Source organism: Melospiza georgiana, chromosome 1 (genome assembly GCF_028018845.1).
Source record: "Melospiza georgiana isolate bMelGeo1 chromosome 1, bMelGeo1.pri, whole genome shotgun sequence".
NCBI lineage: Eukaryota > Metazoa > Chordata > Aves > Passeriformes > Passerellidae > Melospiza > Melospiza georgiana.
Window position 1 is genome coordinate 111,374,891 of NC_080430.1, and position 23,265 is coordinate 111,398,155.

At 41.3% G+C, this 23,265-nt stretch overlaps 1 protein-coding gene across 3 annotated transcripts; it reads left to right on the forward strand.

Moving 5' to 3' along the window:
• The first annotated feature begins 853 nt into the window (after positions 1–853).
• On the forward strand, positions 854–12,337 carry RNF138 (ring finger protein 138). 3 transcript variants are annotated; one of them, XM_058040226.1, is made up of 7 exons: positions 854–1,142; positions 2,011–2,176; positions 3,673–3,788; positions 6,579–6,647; positions 7,134–7,239; positions 8,033–8,140; positions 9,512–12,337. In XM_058040226.1, exons 1-7 carry the CDS (start codon positions 1,030–1,032, stop codon positions 9,578–9,580), a joined length of 747 nt encoding a protein of 248 aa, XP_057896209.1. In that variant the 5' UTR covers positions 854–1,029; the 3' UTR covers positions 9,581–12,337. The 3 variants fall into 3 exon arrangements, with proteins under 3 accessions (XP_057896209.1, XP_057896201.1, XP_057896193.1); XM_058040218.1 differs by lacking the exon at positions 9,512–12,337 and adding an exon at positions 9,106–9,492 and having other exon boundaries at positions 6,582–6,647; XM_058040210.1 differs by lacking the exon at positions 9,512–12,337 and adding an exon at positions 9,106–9,490.
• The last annotated feature ends 10,928 nt before the right edge of the window (positions 12,338–23,265 follow it).

The following is a 23,265-nucleotide window of genomic DNA, read 5'->3' on the forward strand; positions in this document are numbered from 1 at the left end:
GGGTCGGAGAAGACCTCTGAGATCATCAAATCCAACCTATGACCGAACACCACCAAATCAGCTATAGCACAGAACTAAGTGCCACATCTTTCCTTAAACATCTCCAGGAAAGCTGATTCCATCACCACTCTGGGACGCCCATTCCAATGTTTAATCACCCTGAAGAAATTCCTCCTGATGTCCAATCTAAACCTCCTCTGGCACAGCTTGAGGCTAATTCCTCTTGTCCCGTCACTCGTTAATCGGGAGAAGAGGCCGATCCCCACCTGGCTACACCCTCCTTTCAGACGGAGAGCGATAAGGAGCCTCCTTTTCTCCAGGATCAGCAACCCAGCTCCCTCAGCCGCTCCTCACCGGTGCTCCAGACCCCTCACCAGCTCTGCTGCCCCTCTCTGGATTCGCTCCAGCACCCCAGTGTCCTTCCTAGATTAAGGCCCCAGAACTGAACACAGATTCGAGGTGCGGCCTGACGGGTGCCGAGGACAGGGGACCGGACGATTCCACCCACAAACACTCCGGAGCCTGGCGCGGCCGCCGCGCAGGCTGCCGAGCGCCGCTGTTGCGCGGAAGAGCGGCGGGGCGGGCGCAGCGCGGGGGGCGGAGCGGAGCGGGGAAGCCTCACGGACAGGGCGGAGCGGGGCCCGTGTCGTAGCGGCCCCGCCGGGCCGGGAGGCGATCGCCATGGAAACGCCGGCCCCGCCCCTGCCCCCCCGGGTGCCGCCGGGAGCGCGGCCGGAGCTGCCGGGTCCCTCCTCCCCGGGCAGCGCCAGGTAGAGCGCGGGGCGGGGGCCGCCGGGGCCGGGCGGGCGGAGCCGCGAGGGGCGGCGGGCGGAGCGCAGGCCGGGCTCGTTCCGCTGCCCCGCCGCGGCTCGGCCCGGATCTCACCCGGCGCCGGTGCCCCCAGCCATCCGCTCTCGGACCCCCGGCAGCGCCTCCCGGGAGCGAAGCGGGGCCGGGCTCTCCTCGGCCCGCCAGGGCGGGGCTTGTTCGTCGTCCCCGATCCTGGCGGAGAGGCCCGTACGTGTTGCCATGGCCGAGGGGGCCGCGGCGGCCCCGGCGTGCTTCAACGAGGATGATTTTTACTGCCCGGTGTGCCAGGAGGTGTTCAAAACGCCCGTGAGGACCGCCAACTGCCAGCACGTGTGGGTATCCCGACCCCCCGCCCCTTCCCCAGCCTTTTCCTCGATTCCTCCGGCTCTCCGCCTTGTGCTCCTCGGCTCCCCCCGCTCCCGGCGCACGGACCCTCGGCCTGGAGACGCTGGCGGTGGGGATGCGAGCCCGGTGCTGCTGCAGCCTCCCCTCGCCTCTTTCTTTTGTAGCCGACGAGCAGGACCGTGGTTTAGGAGGAGCCCCCCCACCTCCCCGGGTGTCTGCTCGGCGCTGGGGGAGTTTGGCTGTGCTGTCTGGGCTGACTCGCGGTTTTTAACTTCATGGTTTTCCCCGTTCCTTTTCGAACAAGGACGGTAGTGTGAGTTGTTCTCTCTTTTCAGTTCATCTATTCAGCATTTTTTTTTCCAGAGGGACGTTTGATTACAACGTGCTACTTTGTAGAAAAGCAAAATAGCTTTGGCAGCTGGTGCGTAAGGAAGGAGGGCTGCAAAAGCTGGTGACCTGAGGTCTCTGGAAACGCGTGCTGAATGAAGCTTTGCAGTGGTTTTTGGCTCCGCTTAAGGACAATAAACAGGAGTTACGCTGATAAGATTGTCCAAAATCACGTGCTTGCTGCACCATTTAATATCTCATTAGTGATCAATCTGGTATGCAGCTCGGTAATGCCAGTCAATAAATAAGAAGAGTTTTATCTAGAGTGCATTGCCAAGCTCCCCTGATTTCCATATGCTTCATCGTAAGCACCATTGTTTCTTTTAAATGTCAGACTTGTATTTGGTAAATTATTACTCTGATACTTCTCTTTTTTTTTTCCTGACAATCGTCCAGCTCTCTTCAAGGACAAAGTATCCAACTCTGTATATTTTGCTAACCTGTGTTTGTGGTAACTTTTCAATTTAGGTTTTGCAGGAAGTGCTTCTTGACAGCTATAAGAGAAAGTGGAACACATTGTCCTCTCTGCCGGGGGAGCGTGACTAAAAAAGAAAGAACGTATCCCAAAAGGGCTCTAGATGTTGAAAACAGTATGAAGAAAGCTTCTGGGGGCTGTAGATGCTGTGAGAAGCAGGTAGAGTAAAACTTTAAAACAAGTTGAATAAATTGTTTGTGGTTTTGTCCAGACATGCCTTTACTATGTGTCGTTCTCATCTTGGAGCTGAAGAGCCTATAGCAATCTGAGCTTAGCTTTGTATGGCTTGTGCATTTACTGGGCATGCAGTGCCTGCTAGCTGTAGCCAACAGGTGTAAGCTGAAGGAGCATCTTGAATTGTCAATAAAGGCATTTTAAGTGGAGTGCCAGTTTTTCCCTGAAAAGATGGAAAAAGTGGATATAGCTATAAAACTGGCAAAAGGAAAGTTAAGGAGCTGAACATGAAAAATGCAGATATATGGAAAACCTCAGAAAATCTCAATATGGAAATGTAACTGAGATTGAGCTGCTATAAAATTTAATTTAAAACTGAAATATGTGAGTTGATTAGTTGCAGTGCCCACATGATCAATCATATGTAATTTCCTCCTTCCCCGTCAGTCCTTTTACATTCCTTTCATTTCCTTTCTAAAGGGATCATTATTTTTGGAACGCTGGGTGAAATCTTGACCCTCACTGAAACCAAGAGTTATGTCTCTTTTGATATAAACACATGTGGGATTGCTGCCATGCTTTTTGTTTATAACAAAATGCATCAAATCCAGGTAGTCTTTATGTTGGTTTCATTTCACTTGGGACTTCTGCCAATGTGAAGATCAGCACTAATGGAACCCTCAGCTGCTTGCATTGTTCCACATGATTCATTGGGATGAAAAGTGGGGAGAAAGAAGCTGATAGCAAGTTGGTAAACTGGACAGAAGAACCAAACAGAATAACTGTAATGGAATTTAGGCGCAGGCACGTGAGATACGATCTTGTCCAGCCTCTAGACCTGTGAGCACCTTCTGACAGTGCTGTTGGACCTGAAATTCAGGGGCATGTCCAACATAGCTGTCTTCTGGCAAATATAAGCAACTCATTCTCTTAGTTTGAATTAAAGGTCAATAGCCAGCCTTAAGTTGGTGATCATTCACCTGTTTGTTTCCCTCCGCTGCCAATGAGTAAATGAACACACCTAATGCAAAAAGAAAATGTTCCTTGCATGAGGTAACAGGAGGCCAGAGAAGACTGAAGGAGCAGTGGTGCTTATCCCATCCTCACCGCCACTCTCTGTTCTAGCTCATCACCTATTGATCCTTGGTCTGGGTGGTGTAGTTCCAGTGACTTTGTTTCAGTTAAATGGTGTTTTCTTGCATCTTTTATCCCTGAGGGAGCTCTCAGATGTCCAGCAGTTTGAGTGGCAGTGTTCTCAGTCTCACAGAGTGACACTAGCTCTGAGGAGAGAGGAATTAGAGATGTCCTGTTGGTGAAGAAAGTGTTCATGCTCAGAAGGGAGACACAAGTTCTGGTTGCTGCTGCACTGGAGGTCTAAATAATTCCTGCATGGATTGTTTTCTGTTGGCAGAATTCTCTCTTCCTTCTATCTGTTCCTGGATTGTTTATATGATTTCAGTAATTTGGCATTTTATTTTCAGGTTAGATTTTCATGGATGAGACAGCATTATAAAACATGTAAGAAGTATCAGGATGAATATGGTGTTTCTTCAGTTATGCCAAACTTACAGATTTCCCAAGATGCAACAGGGAACAGGTAATCAGGGTGTTCTGCGTGTAACAGTGCATCTTCTTTCCCCACCCCCTCCCCCCATGGAAAGTATTTTTTTCCAGGGCATTTCTTCTTTTTTGCATTAATTATTATCCATATCTTGTGCTTCAGAATAGGAGTTTTTCCAGGTCTTTTTCTCTACTCTTAGCAGACAGAAGAAAACTTTTCTGCATGATGGCTTTGAAATGTCTTCTAGAGACTCTCCTGAAAAGTATTTAATATTTGTAGTTTGCTTTCCTTGCCTTGACAGCATTTGAGCAGTTTACTTTGTAACATATTTCATAATATTTACCTCTGGAGAACTTCCTGTCTATTTTTATTGTCCCTCCCCTTTCCTAAGTTTGTTTAAGTGGGTATCCTGTTTCAAAACATTACTGTGCAAGCTTTTGCCTTCTGATTGACTTTATTTTGAACAGATTTCTTAGGAAATATATAAGGAATTCCAGTATGTTACACACCATAAAATCAAATGACACTTGCCATTTGTTTTCAGGCAGTAAAGCTAACCTTTTTTTTCATATATTCTCACTGATGTAGGAGTTGGGAATTTTGGGTTATTTTTGAAAAGCTTTTATATGTCCATTCCACACATTCCACAGAGCTTTATTATATATATCTTTTTTTTTTTTTTTTTTTTTTGCCATTGATTTTCTATTTTTAGCAGTCTGAAGTTCTCTGTGCTTGGTTTTCAACCCATCAGTCTATTGAAAGTTGAAGCTGTTACTGGAATTAGCTGCAGCAATGTTTCACTGAAGTATCTGCATATTCTGATATCACTGCAGTTTGCTACAGTAGAATACCTGTGATTGTAATATCACAGAAGTATAAAAAAATTACCATTACTGTATTTGTGACTGTAAATATTCATGTTCTTAGCTTGTCTGTGTAGTTTCTTCTGGCTTAGCTACAGGTGCATATACAGTCAAATTTACTTTCTAAAATGTTCTGCTCTACCCTTCCTTTAGGAAAAAGGTTTATTTTGTGCTCAGTGTGGGAAAATGTACCTTGTTGTAGTTGAAAGTTGCAAATAATTTGTGTGAATACATGGCAGTTAAAGGCCTTTTACACCTTCCTAAGTCAAAAAACTTAGAAATTGCTACCTGTCTTACATTCATATACTTCATAATGATTTCATAATACTTGGCTGTCACCTTCATTGCCCATCTTGTTGACTAAATGTTTGTTGTATTATATATAATTTTCCTGTGAAGTTGTGTAGTATACAACCAAGCATCACCATGGTACTTACATTATCCAGAGAGGTCCCAGTTGATTGGAAATTAGCAAATGTAATGCCCATCTACAAGAAGGATCAGAAGGGTAATCCAGGGAACTACAGACCTGTCAGACTGACCTTGGTGTATCAGGGAACATCATGGAGCGGATCATCCTGAGTGCCATCATGTGGCATGTGCAGGACTACCCAGGAATCAGGCCTGGCCAACATGGGTTTACAAAAGTCAGGTGCTGGTTGATGAACCTGGTCTCCTTCTATGACAAAGTGACTCCTGCATAGTAGATGAGGGAGTGACTGTGGATGCACATTTGACACCATCCCACTGTATTCATCTGGGGAAGCTGGCAGCCTATGGCTTGGACAGGTGTACTCTGGGTGAAAAAAACTGTGTTCATGGCCAGGCCCAGAGGGAAGTGGTGATTGAGGTTACATCCAGTTGGCCCCTGGTCACCAGTGATATTCCCCAGGGTTCAGTTTGGGGTCACTCCTGTTTAATACCTTTTTTGATGATTTGGATGAGGGGATTGAGTGCTCCCTCAGTGAGTTTGCAGATGACAGCAAGTTGGGTGGGAGTGTTGATCTGCTGAAGGGTAGGAAGGCTCAGCATGGGGATCTGGACAGGTGGATCAATGGGCTGAGGCCAATGGTGTGAGGTTCAACAAGGCCAAATGCCAGGTCCTGTGCCTGGGTCGCAGCAACCCCAGGCAGTGCCACAGGCTGGGACAAGTGGCACCCTGGCCTGTATCAGAAATCATGTGGCCAGCAGGATCAGGGCAGTGATTGTCCCCCTGTACTCAGCACCAGTCAGGCCACACCTTGAATCCTGTGTTCAGTTCTGGGCCCCTGAATCCAGGAAGAACATGGGGGTGCTGGAGTGAGTTCAGAGAAGGGCAGTGGAGCTGCTGGAAGGTCTGGAGCACAAGTCCTATGGTTAGTGGCTGAGGGAGCTGGGGTTATTTATCCTGGAGAAAAGGAGGCTCAGGGAAGACCCCATTGCTGCAGCTACCTGAAAGGTGGTTGTAGTGAGGTGAGGGTCAGCTTCTTCTGTCATGTCTTGAAATGAAAGAATGAGGTGAAATGGCCTCACCATTTAAGTTGCACATGGGGAGGTTCAGATTAGAGAGTAGAAATTTTTTCTTTTTTTACTGAAAGCATGGTCAGACATTGGGATAAATTGCCCAGGGTGGTGATTGAGTCACTGTCTCTGGAGATGTTCAAGAGGTGTCTGGATGTGGCACTTGGGGATATGATTTAGGGGTGATTATGGTGGTGCTGGGTTGATAGTTGAACAGATGATCTTAAAGGTTTCTTTCAGCCTTGGTGATTCTGTGTTCAGTTCTGGGCATACCTTGATCCAAAGGAAAAGTTGTGAGGGTTAAGATATGTATCAGGATATGTATCATTGTGTGTTGCCTTGAAATTCATGGGACTTAATGTGTACTCCCCCCCCCCCCCCCATCTCTGTTACTGTTAAACTTTTAAAATGTTGATAGTTGAGTAAAATAATCTCAAGTTTATTATTTTTCTTTCATTTAAAGTAGCAGGAGTGATGCTATACCTGATACTGGCGAGGTGGCTAATAATCAAATACTTCAAGGAGAAACAAGGTAGGTTGCTTACTTGTCTGTAGTTGTTATTGAAATAGATTCTGATAGTTGCAGTGAAAACTTCTGCTAATGCAAAATCCAAAACACAAAAAACCCACACAAAAACACCAGGCGCTGTATTTATAGAATCCTGTAGTTTCTTGTACTTGTATCTGTTAGAATTTGGGTATTTTAGTAGTTTCCTGAAGGATTTGAAAGGTGTTACAAGAAAGCAAAACCCAGATGTAGCTGCAGTGGGAACAAAAGAAGCCCAAGTCTCAGAAGAGTGCATTTAGGCATGCTAATTTGCAATTAGTAAATTCAAAATTGCAATGTGGTAGTAGCACTGGGACACCTTTAGATCTGCTAATATGTCAGTGGGGGTGTGGGGGTTTTTTTGTTGTTATCAAAGCAAGGGAAAACAATCATAGCTTCATTCGTATGCTTTCTTAACACTACTTCTGAAACTCTCTTTTCTGTTTAATGCTTTTGTATTTCTGTTTACAGTGGACACCCAACCTTCAAATGCCCCCTGTGTCAGGAGGCCAATTTTACCAGACAGCGCTTGCTGGATCACTGTAATAATAGACATCTTTATCAGATCGTTCCTGTGGTAAGTAGAGCTGCTCATGTGTGTATCTTAAGCTACTTTCATTGTAATTATGTGGACAATTTTAACTGTGCAGTCGCTACTCTATATCTGTAACAATCACTGTGGTTTGAGAAGGACAGACAATACACTTCACGCAGTGCATTTAAATTGAGGAGTGACTTTGATGTGAAAATGTTTCATGTCCAGCCTGCTGGTTCTAAGACATTTCTGAGTTAGTTGTCTCATTTATCTTGGTGTGAAACAGGCTCAGTTTTTGAGCCTGATGCTTAACTCTTCTTTATTTAGTAGTTCAGGTCTGTTTCTATAGAATCCCAGTTGTAACGTAACTACTGTTTCATGTGAAACCTACAGTTACTTTAAAAGTAATCCAAGGTAACCAAAGGGTCTGCAAGAGAAAAATCTCTTTGGTTTTCTATTATTTTCACCTGTATAGGGCTTGTTATTTTTTCTTTTGGCTTACTTGATCATCTCAATTGTATGAAAAATCTCCCAAACAATGAGTAGGATGCAGTAGTCACTTTCTTTTCTAAATGAACTCAGACAGATATGATAATCTTTCACTGTGAAGAGAAACACTCTAGAAATCTACCAAGTTGAAATGTAGTTTATGAATGTTACACAATTGAGGAAAAACACACTTAGCAGCTTGATTTGATGTTAATGTCTTACTGTATTTTGATAGTGGATGAGTAATAGACTAGTTATTCCAGTAGAACATGTCTTTAATGCATTCTGTATTGCCAATAACATTTTTTTTTTCATTCTGTCTCTTCTCTTCCCCCTCCAAATTCAGATCTGTCCTATTTGTGTATCTCTTCCTTGGGCAGATACTAACCAGGTTACTAGAAATCTTGTTAGCCATCTAAATCTAAGACACCGGTTTGACTACGGAGAATTTGTGGTAAGCTTTTTCTTCTTTGATGTGTGGAGGGATAAATGGTAACTTTTTTCCTAAAAATCAAAATGCCAAATAAAAAATTTGTACCTAACGTGTTCTGGACATGCTGTGTTCCTGTTCTTTATGGAACTCATAAACAGACAGGTCTGCTTCTTATCAATATGAAGTGCTACTGGGAATAGGTGTTGTCAGTAATCAAACTGCTCCAAGATGATGAGTTAAGTATTTGGCTTAGTGCTCTCAATCTGATCTATTTATTTCTTTTATTCAGTTTATTAGAACAGTTTATTACTGCTGTTTCTGGGGGAAATAAAATAGATGCTACTCTTTATGGACATTATTGACCTTTTAATGCAGAAATTGTGAAGTTATATTCTCAGGACTTAATGTGCAGCTTGACTAGCTGGTATTGCTGCTACAGATTCTCTTCCTGTATGTTGTGAGAGAGACTGAAAAAGAGATGTGTCACTTAATCAACGTTTAGGTTGTCTCTTTTCAGGCTCTCTTTGAGTAAATGACCTTAAGTAGATGGAGAGCTACATAAACAGATGTAGTCAGTAGCTGATTCGTAAATCAAGCCAACCATTTGGGTTCTGCATGTGGGATCAGAGAGCTGGATAGTTTGTGGCTTTTTCTACAGAGTTTGACAGGCTTTGGGGTGTGCAGCTGGTATAGTATTTGAGTCACAGGCAGCCTCACTGGGTCAGGTTGGCAAAGACTGTATCTTGTCCTCTGAGCTGAGTGAGCTGTGATAAAGGCCTGAGGAGCTCGGGTTTGATAGTGGGGATTGGGCTCTTCACTGTGAGTACATGTATGATGACCTAAAACTGGTGATAGGAATTCTGATTTGGGGAGACTGCCAGAATTGCACTTACAAGGTTCATCACTCTGGCATATTAAGAACCTGGAGGATATTCCTGCAAAAAGTAGCAGACTCTTTGTGTTCTGTGTTTGCTTTCCCATTTTAGGCACTGTGTTCTCAACAATCTATGATTAGTGTTGTCTGGGGATCCCATTTTGGTTTTATTAATGGAGGATGTTGTGGCTGGTTAGAAGCCCTGTTAAAAGAATTATGTGACACAGTCAGCTTTCCTGAGCTGGCTGTTCTGTGATGCAGTTGAGCCTGGGAGAGAAGATGGACCCTTCTGCTTAATGAGCTTGTCCCACTCTACTGATTCTTCTCCTGTCTCATATGTCTCTTGGTACTTGGTTCAATAAAAAGATTCTGTGCAATATAAACAATGATCTAGTAGCATAGAGTCTTTGTCTGGGTCCCATTTCCTGTGTAATAACATAGCAGATGAATGATTAAACTAATGGCTATGCTATATCTTGAGTATTTGTCAATTTTGATGATGTTTTCATTTTGTTTAGAATCTTCAGCTTGATGAAGAAGCCCAATACCAAAATGCAGTTCAAGAATCCTGTCATGTGAACTTTTAAAGTAGAACCCCCTTCATCTTCGTACTGATTATCTGAAAGAAAAATTACTTTATTCTTTATTTGGTGATCCGAAGGGTATTTTAATAAAAATGTTTTTCAGTACCCACTTTTTGGGCTAAGCTTCTTATCACACTCATAAGGACTTCTGATAAATGATTTTGCTGAAACTCAGGCTTGACATCTTGACTGAGTTCTGCCCCTATGGAAGTAGGGACATTTTTGGAACTTCTCACTCTTGTCTTGATTTTCTCTAACTTTTACTACTCTGTTAATTACATGTTCATATGATTAATGTAGGATCTTTTAATTCAGCAAAACCTACTTTGAAAGTATCTTTAGAAAGACATGCAGTGATACTCTGTTGCACTGTTGGGTTTCTTCAAGTTCAGCTGTCTTCTAAGGTATCTTATGAGATGATAATTTATTTTTTTTTCTCTTCCTGCCAAGGACAGGCATTTGTCCTGCCAAGGACTAATTTTATTTTGATATTGTGATTGTTTTTTACTATTGCTAAGTGACTGAAAATAACAACAGCTTAAAATATTAAAAAATTGCTTTTCTACTGATCAACAATGCAGAGCAGGGCTTTTTTTCACTTTTCATTGAGAAAGAATGATGCCATTGCCTAGGAATAACTAAATCTATTTTTTCCTCTTTGGGAATAACTAAAATAGGATGCTTGCTTACTAATGTGATGAGGCATATTATCTGTACTCCTAAGGAAGATTACATATTTTCTGAGCAATTCAAGATGAATGCAAAAGGTATACTATTTTGGCCTATACCTGTGACCAGGTCTTGCTGGAGTTTTTTAAGAACTTCTAGTTTTGTATTTGGAATTGAAGTTTTGGTCTGTCCTGTCTTTCATGAAGGCTGTGTAGCTAAATAACTAAACTGCCTTCACACCTACAAAAACCTTTTATTTCTGTAAAGCTGTTTAAAACTTGTACATCTCCTGCACCTAAAGGCCTCAAAAAACTGTTGAGAAGAAAAAAACTTACTCTAAAATAGTGACCAACATACTTTAAGAGTTCCTGTTCTAGATTTCCACCTTCCCAGCAAGAACATTGTTAAAATTGGAAAAAATACAAATAATGCAATTTTGAATTTAGATGGAAAATCCATTTGTAAAAACTTTAGGATCCTTTATGTTAGATTGAGAGGGAGAAGGGGAAAGAAGGCTGCACAGTATATGTTTTGGTGTTTTGAATAGTGTTCTGAACATACACCTGTTTGGACTAACAGCATTCTGTGTTTGCATCACCCATTGTCAAGCTATTGTTATTAATGAGCATTGCATATATTGTGGTGGAAAACATCCCCAGTAATTTTTTTAGTCTAGATGGTGCTTTATGTGTCGTAATATCAGTTGTGCAGCCAAAGTACAGTCTGCTTCTTGTGCCCTGCCTCCCTATTCCTCTCCAAACAAAGATTTTGATTATTCTTTAAATGCTGAGATATTTCATATTCCAAAACTGGTAAGGTTGAAATGCCTCATTTTACAATGTAATGTGTTTCAGAACTGAAAGTTCTAATTTATTGAGTGTTGGAACTAACCCACAATGCATTTTAACTTGCCTTTTCTATCCTAATTTTGAGTGTAAAACGTTACTAAAGGCATTGCTGGCTAAAATTCAGAGAAAGTTGTTTATTTCAGAAATAGCTGTCTATTTCAAAAACCTTGTTTGAAGCTTCTATACTTTTTTTATAACTACATTTTTTGCATTTTGTTACTGTCTCACTACAGTATTTTGACAGCAGACCACACTTGGAGCTTGTATTCCAATTTCCAGTTTGCCCCCATACACTGTCTGTGTATTCTCACTTGTCTGTCATCTCTAGTGCTTGTGTGACCACATTGATTTGGAGTGGTTCACTGAGCCAACAGAAAAAAATGTAGATTTTTACATTTGCTCAGCAAAGCCAACTATTAAACAGTGCCCTTATACAGAAAAGAACGTCAAGGTACCTGATGATGAAGTTTTACCTTTTTAAAATAAAACCACATACTATGGTGATTTATTACTGCATACATTTCCTAAGGAGTTTAACAGTTAGATGTAAGTCTAGTTAACTTTTTTAGATTCAACAAAATGTTTATATGATCTGGCAATAAATGCCTACAGCCAATACAGATTCTGAATGCCTCATGGACGCTGGAACTAGTTATTTCTGTTACTTGAATATATCTTGGGAATTACGAGTGAGATGACATCTGTTTTAAAACTCTGGGAAACAATGTTTTCTATAGCAATAAATAGTTGTCACTTGATGCATAGTTCTGAGCATTTTAGTCATGTTTAAATGTTGAGAGACTTGAGTAGACATTTTAATGTGTATTAATGCAATACAAAAAAAACCTTTCAAAATGTTTATCCTCTTTATTTAAAATCTGTATTGGCAGGTGCTGCCTTGCTTAAGATTTTGTACTTTTAATATTAAGATATTGCATCCAATACATTCACTAGGTAAACGTTTAATGAAAATTAAATTATTTGAATATGTTGCTGCTGGTCATGATCTTTCTCACTGAAACTCAGACATGCTCAAAAAGCTGTGTATTTGTGATGGGTGATGCCCAAAACATGAAATCTTTACTAGAAGATTGCTTCTTAACAATGTTTTCATGTTCATGTTGCATTATGTATGGTTTCAATATGTTATGTTTGAATTGTACCTTCTGGGTTTTTTCCTATTAAAATATTTTATTTTCTATTTGTCTTTTTGTTGCATAATAAAGATGATCAGTTCCCTTGGTGCTACTTCTTCCTTTTCAGAGGCTTTCTAAAACTTAAATATATGATCAGTGTATGTCTTCACACTTTGAGTTATTGGAACAGTGTGTATGCTGCTGGAATGATGAGATGTGACTGGTGATGCGTCTGTGAGCTGAGACAAGATACCTTATATCATATCTTGGGTATTTCTAGCAAGCAGAAAAGATTGTAGGTTGGCCCAAATCTGGTTTGTGCATATTTTCTTGTTTCCATGTTTGTTTGTTGCTGTTCTATGTAATGTAAATAGAGAAATTACATTCTAAAAGGAGACGGAAATAGGTATGTAACACTTGGGGTCATGAACAAACCTTGTTATTTAAAGGTTTTCTGAGACGATTTAATGCTTTTCTGAAGAAAGGATTACCAGTAAATTTGGGCAGGTTACAAGTTTTAACCAGCAAAGTGGCAGCTAGATGATTTCTCCTTCTGCCCTTTGTTGTGCTGAAAAAAACTGGTTATTTCTTGTGCTTTTGCATTCTTAGGACACACAGATACAGTAATAAAATTGACTTAATGCGTTCATTTAAATGACGGAAATGTAACAAAACTATGTAAATTTCCTTTTTATTAATTTATTCTTTCCCCATATAATCTAATTTTCTGATCTCTAAGTAAACCACTGTATCTCCTGAATCTCTTTATTAGCCCTTTGTTAGAGATTTCATTTGATTTGATTTTATTACAGCAATTCATATTTCACTACTTAGAGAGAATGCATGTGGTGTGTTTAATTTTCTTTGGCAGTGTCTTGGTTATAGGATACTTGAGCTCTGTAAAACTGCCCTTTGTTCTCCAGCCTTAAGCCAGGGCCTCTTTCCTGGGGAGAGAGGGGGATCTTTGTGCACCCAGTTCATCTTCTGACAGGTAGTTGGGACTAGAAGGCTTTCTGTGTTTGGGAAGCATTTCTGGGCCCCTCTTTTAGATTTGACTTTTGAGTCTAGTGAGATTTGAATGAGTGTCTGTGACTCTGCTATAAAAGAGTGAATGGTGTATTCTGTTATATCCTTTGTTTTATGCAGAAACAGACACCAACTCATGAATACTGTTAGGGGATGGGACAGTGTTTACTACATGTGGTAAAGTGCACCTTTGTGAAATGACTACTTAACCTGGCATCCTTTAAGGCTGCTTTATTACAAGATAGAAGAGCCACAAGAATGTCTGAAGGCATTTTCAGGTTTCTTTTAGAATTGGAGAAACAGGCAATTAAAGGGCACAAAAATGACATAGTCTGTTCTCCATACAGTGTACATTTGTTCTAGAAATCATGTTTCTTTTGTTTCCTGTTGTGGCTGTATTTGGAAAAAAAATAAAAAAGGAGACAAAATTCAGGGTGTCTGCAATGAGGAGGCATTTCAATAATGTTAAAACTTGTACTTCCCAGGGAATTGCCAGACTTACTAGGGTCAAAGCATGGTGGGTTTTGTCTCATGAGTAGAGTAGGTCTGTACTGTTTCTTATATTTCTCAAACTCTAGGTCTGCTTTGGGAAGAACCAGTTTCACCTCTTCATTTTCCAACTCTAACCAGCCTTATTTTATCTGTAACATTTTTGTGGACATGATCAGGAAAGAGCTAAGAATGTGAATTTTACATTTATTGCCTCACCACGACTCACACTGTTAGGAAATTGAGGGCAAGGAGGGAGGGAGGAGTCATCACTGCTGAATGCATTCTGTGGAGTAGCATTTAATTATATTTCAAATCTGTGCCTTAAAGTACTCTGTATATATTTTAGAGGCATTCCTCAGCACTGTGAAGCTGTAGGTTATTTCCCAGGGCTTAGAGACAGAATACTTTTTATGAAATTGCTTAATCTTACGAGGATGTGTAGTCACTGAGAAAAGTGCATCTCGCTATTAGTTTACATTCTTTTTCTACTGTTGTGTTCCTGTCACTCGTTTTTTCACTGAATGGCTTGGGTTAGAATGAACCTTAAAGATAATCTCATTCCAACCCCCTGCCATAAGCAGGGACACCTTCCATTGGACCAGGTTGCTCAAAGTCCCACCCAGCCTGGCCTTGAACACTTCCAGGGCTGGGGCATCCACAGCTTTTTTTGGGTAACCTGTTCCACTGTTTTCCTCTCTGTGCATTTCCCTGCAGCAGTTCTCATAAATATACACTACCCATTTCCCTTCCACTCCCTTTTCTCTCTGTTAGTAGTCATCAATTGAATTGCTTGATAATAATATAATTGCTACAATTATATTACTTGGCTACTAATTATTGTTTCATATTCTGTATGTTTTATAAGCTCCTCTGGCTGTGCCCTTATTATGGGGCCTGTGTGGGCCACAGGGGTAAATACAGTAACTAAGAAGCTTAGCACCAATAATTTATGGAGTTCTTCAGGCATGTTTACTTCTATGGCTGGAGGAGTTTATGTTTCTCAGAATGTGTTTGCACTTGGAAAGAATGGGAAAGTCTTAGCAGATAGATTTTGTTGTGTTTCAACACATTTTAAAGCGTTTCCTTTGTTGATTCCTGCAGGAGGAGGATCTGGTTTAGGATTGGAGAGATTTAGGATCAGGTTGAAAATCAAAAACTTTTCACAAAGCCCAGTTCTTTGATGGTAATAGTACCCTTTTTTGCCCAGAAAACCTTGTGTTAGGCTCTCTGGTTTTGCAGGTATGGACTGAAGCGTGTGGGTTGCCTTTTTTCCAGGGTAACTGCTGAGGCCCTACTGCCATAGAAGGTGAGATTCATGTGCCACCTTAGTTGTGAGACTGATCAAACTTGAGTAGTTTCTTTTCTTTTTTCTTTTTTTTTTTTTTTTGTCTTTCATAATTCAAACCACCAGAGGGCACTGAGTATTTTTGGGTACTCTCTAAACAAGTATTTAAGGGTGCTAATTCAATAAGTAGTTGTAGTACAAAACACTATTAGATACGAATTTCTCTCCTGATGTTTCATAAAATGCAATTAATCTTTTATGGATTTGGGTGGGGGGGAAGAGTTAAGAGGCTGGCTGGGGTCATTCCATTCTACAGAAAGACTACCTGCAACTTACTTTAAAATCTTACAGTTATAGGTTTACGTATGTTGTTTTATCATCTGTGGCAAGTTAGCAGCGTTGCCCCCTGGCCTCCACTCTGGGAAGAATGGGGCGCTCCCCTGTTGACCAGGAGCACTAAATGTGACACGTTCCTGCCAGCGCCGCGTACTCGCAGCGCCTCTCCTTGCCCAAGGGCGCTCGGCAGGGTCCTCCCGAGCTCGGGCGCTGTAGTGCAGGCAGGAGGCACACGGGGGCAGCTGGGGACTGATGCATTCCGTGACAGCGACAGTGACAAGGGGCGAGTGCTCGTTCCCGACTTCTGGCTTTGTGAGACTGCACACTTATCACCGCCCTTACTGATTCATTCCATCGCCGCGGTGCTGTGAGCTCTGCCAGGCGCCCCGTCCAGGTGTGCTGCCTTATCCCTTCTTAGCGCTCCCAATAGTCTGGGGCTGGGACAGCCCTCTGGAACGAAGGGAGGAATTGTAGCAGCTAAGGCTTCTGTTGCCTCATGTGAGAAAGAATGAAGTCTCCCTGGAGTGTGCTCTGCAGTGGCATGATAGTGGCCGGCCGCAGTCCCCTGAGTGGCTGCTGAGCAGGGACAGTTTGTTTCACACGGTGATCTGATTCATATTTAGCGTGAAATGTGTTTGTGTAAAACCATGTCAGACGTGATTCAGCACCCTGGCAGAGGGAGGGAGGTGTAATCCTGTAGTTATTGAGTAGTTATTTAGTTTATGAAATACTGTTTTCTTACACATACAAAAAATGATGGTTTAAGTAGGTCTGAAGTGGCAGTGGGCAGGAAGGTGTGCAATGTCATATCCAAGTTTCTGCCATTTGCTTTTAAACATTGTTTTTTAATTTACCTGTAGCTAAGCAGTGCGAGGAAGCTGAAGGTCTGCTTCATTTTCTTGATAAACTCTTAATGAAAGCAAACCTGCCTTGTTTGCTCCTCTGCAAGCAGTTGGAACACTTGTATTTGATATCTGGTGTAATTTTCACTTTTTTTCATTACATCCCACATGACACTTGCTACGTTTGTAAACACTGGAGCTTCCTAACTTTAAATATTTAGGTGTTGAACTTGTAGCATTCTGGATTTCTTTGAGGGTCTGTTATCTTACAGGTTTATCTGATAACTCTTATCTTCATTGCTGCTTTTTGCCTCATCAGCCAAGGAGATAACACTGCAATAGTATCTCTATTTGGGAGATTAACCTAAAAAGTGAACCCAATTTGTGCAAGATAACGTAGGAAGACAGGGCAAGGGACAATCCACTATCTGACAGTAATAGACCATCTAAGTATCTGCCTGCTCTTTTCACATTTGAACTATAAGCACTGCTGTGAGTGGAACACGTGGTGCTCTGCAAACCAGCACTTTTCCTGTTATGTAATGAATCTGTATCACTTGAAGCTGACACTGAAACTTGCCATCAGACAGGTATCCACCCAAATGTCAACGAGCAGTCGTGAATCACCATTGTTTGCTGAGCAGTATACAGATGGCAAAATTACCAAAGCATCTCTGCTGCCTTACAGAAGATTAACAAAATTATTCAAATATGAAACTACCTACCAAAAATTCTAAAAAATCACTGTATGTATGGAGCTAATTTTACTTGGGTTTATGGTTCTCAGTAGTTAGCAGAAATTGTGTTTTGCAATTAAGTTCCTTTGGCTTTTGAAAGAGCATTCTTGCTCTCCTCCACTCATTTTCCCCAATCTCTCTGTCTCCATTACTGTCTCTTCCCCAATTATTACAAAGCTTAGTAGCTTTGCAAAGAGGAGTAAAACAGGTGATGCTTCCCATCTGCATTGGAAGATGCCTGATGAATGTTCCTTCTTCTGCAGCAAGGCAGGGGAAAAGCACTGCAGTATCTTTATTGCTGTGCTGTGGAAGAGCCCACATACAACCGTGCCACTAGGAAGGCAAGATGCCATGATGTCTGTCCCAGGGAACATGCAGTCTGCTCTGGGCTGCTCTCCATCCTTCTGGTGCTTGCAAAGTAAGCTCAGCAGGAGATCCAGGCAGTCACTTGCAATAGATCAGCAGCAAGCTACACAGCAAGTTCTGGTGTCTTTCATTTTCCTTGTTTCTCCTAGCAGCATGAGACCATGAGAGTCTGTGGGGAAAGAAATGTAATTGACTGGCAAAAGCTCAGATTTTGCAGGTGTCTCTTATAGTTACTCAGGGCTCATTAGACATCTTAGCACTCATAAAAGTTATGAAACATGTTAGAGGCAAAGAATTGCAAGAAAGGAAAAAGCAATCGACCAGTTAAAGACCTGTTCATTCTCCTTTGCATTTAATGTTTTTATTTTTCTTCAAACCCAGAGCTTGCAATCAGGATACTGGTGGTCTACTTGCAGATCAAAATGTTAATGGAATTCTTGAATTCCACAGATCCCTGACTGTGTCAAGAAAGGATGTGCATTATTTTGGCTGTCATATGTTAAGGAAACTTCTCAGCCTGACCATTCACAAGACTCTCAGGCATCTCAATCTTGTAAGCTGGGCTACCTTGACCTCAACATATATGCCCTGGTAGCTGTGGAACAAAGACCTAATCTAAGACTGCCATTCTTTTTGGTCTTCTGAAAATGCACACTGTCTATTCAAGTAAGTTGCACCACTCTTTCTTAATTAATCTGAAGTAATACTCAGTTATTTCTTATTGTGGACCTCAGTCTTGGAGGTAACACATGGTTGTATTCATCTGGTAAGATTAATGCAAGTTCTGTAGGAAAACCCTGAAGAAAAATAAGGGGTAGGTATATTGCCTGAACACAGACATTAAGTCAGTAATAAGGCAAGATGTTTGCCATTGTAGAGAACATGGTCACAAAAGCAGATAAGGTCTGCTCCATGGTTAGACAGAAGAAAGCTTCCTGAAGACTACTCCTATATGAATTACTTTCATCTCAACATAAAATAGGCTCAAAAGCTATTTTGGCTACTTACTGGATTGCACTGAATTTTCTGCCAAGAGCTTCTATCTTAAAATTCCTGATGTTCTGTAATTAGTATAGTATTTATTTTACCATTGCATCTTGTTTTATTTTACCAGATGACCGGTTGAGGTGTCAAAACTCTGAGTTTATTTAATGAAACAGCAATGTGTGTTAGCATATAACTTTCATGCCTTCTCTCTTTGAAGTCACTAAATGCCAATTCTCACACCTGCTCATATTTTCTTTAGGTAACTCACTTTTTAGCCAGTCCTGAAAGCAGCAGTGGTCATGACATGGAGGTTCATATAACCCTTCATTCCTCTACCTACTATTGACAAGAATTTGGTGCAAGCTCCTAGAAGTGGTTGATACATCTTAGAAGTGGGGATGGGGAACAGAGAGCAATTGTAGTGATTATTTCCATTAAAAGGGGAGCAGAAATGCAGAGTGTTAGGCTTTCTTCCAAAATCAAGTAGTAAGACCAAAATTGTGCTATTTCTGTTGAGTTCACCCTCTACGGAAAGTCCTTGTAAGCGACTATAATCAAGAAACAATGGATACAGTTTTCAGTTTTGATCAGTTTTGACCAGTTTTGAAAAGATATGACACTGAAGAAAAGACAATGAAGAAAACCTTATTGTTTAACTGGTGGGAACTTGACCCTTAAGAGAAACAATGTATTTGGTCAATTGATGGGAACATAACCTGTGAAAGAACAATATACAATGGAGCTGTTGTTAATATGGAGGTGGTATCGTGAGCCGTTGTGGCCTCATCTCACACTCTGGCCAAGTGTGAGATGATGTCGTAAGTGGAAAAATTCCACTCCAAGAGGAGGAGATATGAGGTGTGGTTCTGGGGTGCAGGGGCTGAAGAGAACAAGATGCATGCATTTTGATCCAGGGGACTTCCTGAAGGTGCAGTGCCTGCCTGCCCCACCCACCTGAGCACCATGCTCCATCTCCTTCTCCTGCTCAGCAGCTTTCAAAAAAATCCAGGGGTTGGTATGTATTATTTGCTATTGCGTGTAATTAAAAAAAAAAAAAATCTGCTTTGCAATCTGAGTTGGGTTTCAGGGTTTTTTGTGCATGGGCATCCTCCAGAACCCATAACATTAATGGTGATGAGAATGCCCAGGGAACAAAGAGTGATGTAAAGAAAGGACAGGGCATGGGCAGTGGGGCACGTGGTGGCACCAAGAAAGTGAAATGCATAGCTGTACTGAGAGACACTGTTCCATGTTGTGTATAGCATATGGGAGGTCAAGACTTAGTCTGAATACCCAGCTGTGTGTGGAAACTTAGTAATGTTTTTCTGTGTCCAAGTAATCACTGTTATACACTTGTGGTTGCATGGTGTATTGTAAACATAGCTCAAGTACATTTCAGATTCTGCTCGGAAGAACTCTTAGTCCTTTGCATTTGTGGTGTCTCTGGATGATGTCTCAGATTTATTGCCCTCACTATTTATGTTGTTATTATGTCCTAATGTGAGAGCATTGGTAAAGATGTTTCACAAAAAGGAGACTCGAGCCTTGGCTCCACTGGTGGAGAAACTGGGGTGGACACTGGAACTCTGGAGCGCATTGTGGGACAAGCTGACAAGCTAGGAATTTGTATGAGTATTGAGCCCAAGCCATGGGAAAGATCCCATGGGAGTGTTGAAATACTGGGGAAAGTTTGTGCAAATCTCCTCAAAAATGCTCCAAAGAGCAGCTTTTTCATGCTGGATGCATGGGTGAATGTCTGTTATCTGCATACAAAGTTGCAGATGAAAAGAATAGAGAGCTTGAAAAACAGACAAACAAGACAAGGACATACAACAGCTGAGGGTCAATATAATGTTGCAAAGGCAAGTGTTTGTAGCTGCTGCTGCTGCTGCTGCACTGCAATCTGAGATCTCAGTAATCTAGGCCTGTAAGTAAGGTTAAGCTTTAAATTATAAGTTAGTTTAAATGCTGTTAAGTGTGATTCTTCTGTTAAATGGTTACAGTTGAGGTATAACTTAGGTTATAAGTTCAGTTAGTCATAAGTTGTGTTGTTCCTTTGTTAAATTTTTAAGTTTAAAGTATAAGTTAAAGTACTGTTGAGTGAGATTAAGCTTTTAAGCCATATTCCTTTTTATCCTTGCCTCACTGTCCTTTTGTCACACACACACACACGCACACACACACACACACACACACACACACACACACACAGTTTCTTGTTCAATTCTGTTTTGATTGGCTTTTATGTTTTTATTTGGCTTTGTTGTTGCTTGTTTTAACTTGGGGTGCCTTAACTGTTCTGTAAGTAGTAGAGTGAATCTTGTCAATAAACCTTGTCATGCTGTCACTTAATATTAAATCTAGTTTTTGCTGATACCTTTGCTGATGATTCTTTAAGCAATCTCTAACTCTTATTCATAACCTTGGATGCTGGAGATTGAAAGAAATTCTGGGTGCTAAGCCCAAATTTATTTTAGAGAATGCATTTGAAACTTATGCACAGGATACTAATTTGGTAGCCACAGCTACTCAGGGATGTAGTATTAAATACCCCACAGAAAATGCATAACCAGGGCTTGAGTGTCTGTATATACCTTGTGAAATTATATACAGTGAATGAAGGAGGAAGGAATGAAAGGGTGGTTATTACTGGGGACACTGACGCTCTGATGCGAAATCCCCGTTTGTTACCATGAGAAATAGACTGATTTAGACTGCTCCCTCAACATATAAAATGCAATAAAGACCCTTTTGATTAATGAAACAGGAAATCCTCTGGATGAGATAATTGAAAAAATGCAGCAGCTAGGTAATCTTGGGGAATGGAACCCCTGGGGAAGTGCTGGGAATCGAAAAAAACCTGCCGACTGGGCTTTTGACACCACGTGGTGGCCACAGGCCAGAATTAAGATTCCAGGAAGAGATGCAGAAATCCAAGCAACTATTCGTTATTTGTTGCAAGCAATTGTTTTTTTATATTTTGCTTTCAATCCTGCGTTAGTAGCAAGAGGATTTGTAGTGTTAAATTATCTATATACACAGCACAAGAGCAGTCTTACAAGTTGCTATTTTTTATGTGTTTTTCCAATCAAAGTGTATCATGTAATTTGTGTTTCAGTCTTTTGGAGTGGAGGTTTCCTTATATGAATCTTAAAGTATGTGCTGCAAGTTCTGAATTATGACAGAAAAGAGAGTTTTTTTGCAACGGTGTTGGAGGTTCTGCTGAGCAGAGCCTACAGAGTAGAGGTTGGGCTGTGCTTTCTTTTGGGAAGGGTTGGTAGTGAGCCATCCACAGAGCTGCCCTGGTGCTTTGGTGTGAACAGACCTAGCTGATTTCCTTCAAAGAAGAGCTAGAGAACAAGGTAGCTGGGTGACCTCTACCTGGGAAATTGTCAAGGAGCTAAGCACAATGTGAACCTGTCCACTGAGGTCCTGGAGTGATGTAGTTCTTCTGCTAAAAGATGTGATGTCATACTGGGGTATTGCGGGATACAGAGCCAAATACCTAGCTCCTACAGCAGTTTTCTGGAGTTGTTAGTGCTTCTAATGTATATCACCAAGTTTCATCTGGTCTGAAAACTATGACTTTTGCTGTTTCCATAGCCTTGATCATTAGCCTATCCACAAGGACAATAAGGCTTAGAGCAGCACAAGAAAATTAAAAAACACTTGCCGTAGCTTGATCTAACATTTTAATAATATTACTTTACTTATAATTATCACTTTAAGTAATTTTCATACTATTTCTATTTTTATGATTTGTAATATTATACTGAAGTGCCTTCACTATTGATTTAAAACAAAACTCAGTTCATATTTCTCACCATTGTTGAATAAATCTATTGTTCTGGAAGTTATCTTTCCTCTCCTTCACAGCGTATGCCAATGTTGAAACAACACTCCCTATTGTCCCTACTGACTGTCCTTTGGTTATCATTGTGGGATGGTTTTGGCACATATGGGATGGATGCCTTTGGATAAAACTAAAATCCTCCTGATTAAAAGCCTCTTTGTGTAGAGGAAGGGTGAGAAAAGCAGAGACATTTTCAGATGTGTATAGTTTGTTTTTAAGTTTATTTTGCCTTTGTTTCAGCGGAGTAATTCTATAGATGCACTGTTTTAAACAATAGGAAAATTAACATCCACTCACTTTCGGCATTAGGGACACCACTCCTTCTACTCATTTGCTCCCCAGTGGAACTATTAGGTCAATTTTCTTTTGAATTATGCCCTCCCTATCCATTCAAGGTCCTCTGCAGTTTTACTTTTGAGATGCAAAGGTAGAGTATCAACCCCCCATGGAACATGGTTCTATGGCTGCTGAGGTGATAGCAGCAGAAGCAAAGCAGGTTCCTATTACCATTCCAGAGGAACAGTGCTGCTGCTGAGGACCTGCTAAACACTTCTGCCAGTGGGAGTAACAGGTGGGAGTGGGAGAAGGGTGACTTTTATTCTGTTTATGTTTTAACAAGGTACCTCAGACCCCCCTTGGGAAAAACATCTGGGTGACTTTGTCTAAGACAACTAGACTTCATGATGCCTTAGCATTGCTGTGGCTCAGAACCCATTTGCAATGTGTCTGATCTGTGTACCTCTCACTGCCCATGAGCTGCAACATTTATATAACAGCACCCCTGCATCTGTGGCCTGTCCGGCTACTGGATTCTGGCAACAACTGTCCCGCCTCAGGAAATCCCCAGCTTTACCCTCAGAGGAGTTGTGGATTGTACCACCTTTAAATTTATTAGCACAAGAAATAGCCTTATAACTTGGTGGGTCAATGACACCATTATTTTAAAATGCTTCACGCTGGTATTATTCAACCACAGCACAGCTAACCCTGAGTTTCAGTACATGTATGCAACTCCCACAAGGTATCCTCTTAATCTGCAGGGTATGAGCCTAGGCCAGAGTGACAATGGCAATTAAATTTCCATGTTAGTTAAGAAAACTAACCCTCTTAT

Coding starts and splice junctions, on each gene's coding strand:
- RNF138 (XM_058040210.1), top strand. CDS start 1,030: ATGGCCGAGGGGGCCGCGGCGGCCCCGGCGTGCTTCAACGAGGATGAT. Junction 3,789..6,578: donor CAAGATGCAACAGGGAACAG/GTAATCAGGGTG, acceptor TTTCATTTAAAG/TAGCAGGAGTGATGCTATAC. Junction 8,141..9,105: donor TTGACTACGGAGAATTTGTG/GTAAGCTTTTTC, acceptor TTCCCATTTTAG/GCACTGTGTTCTCAACAATC.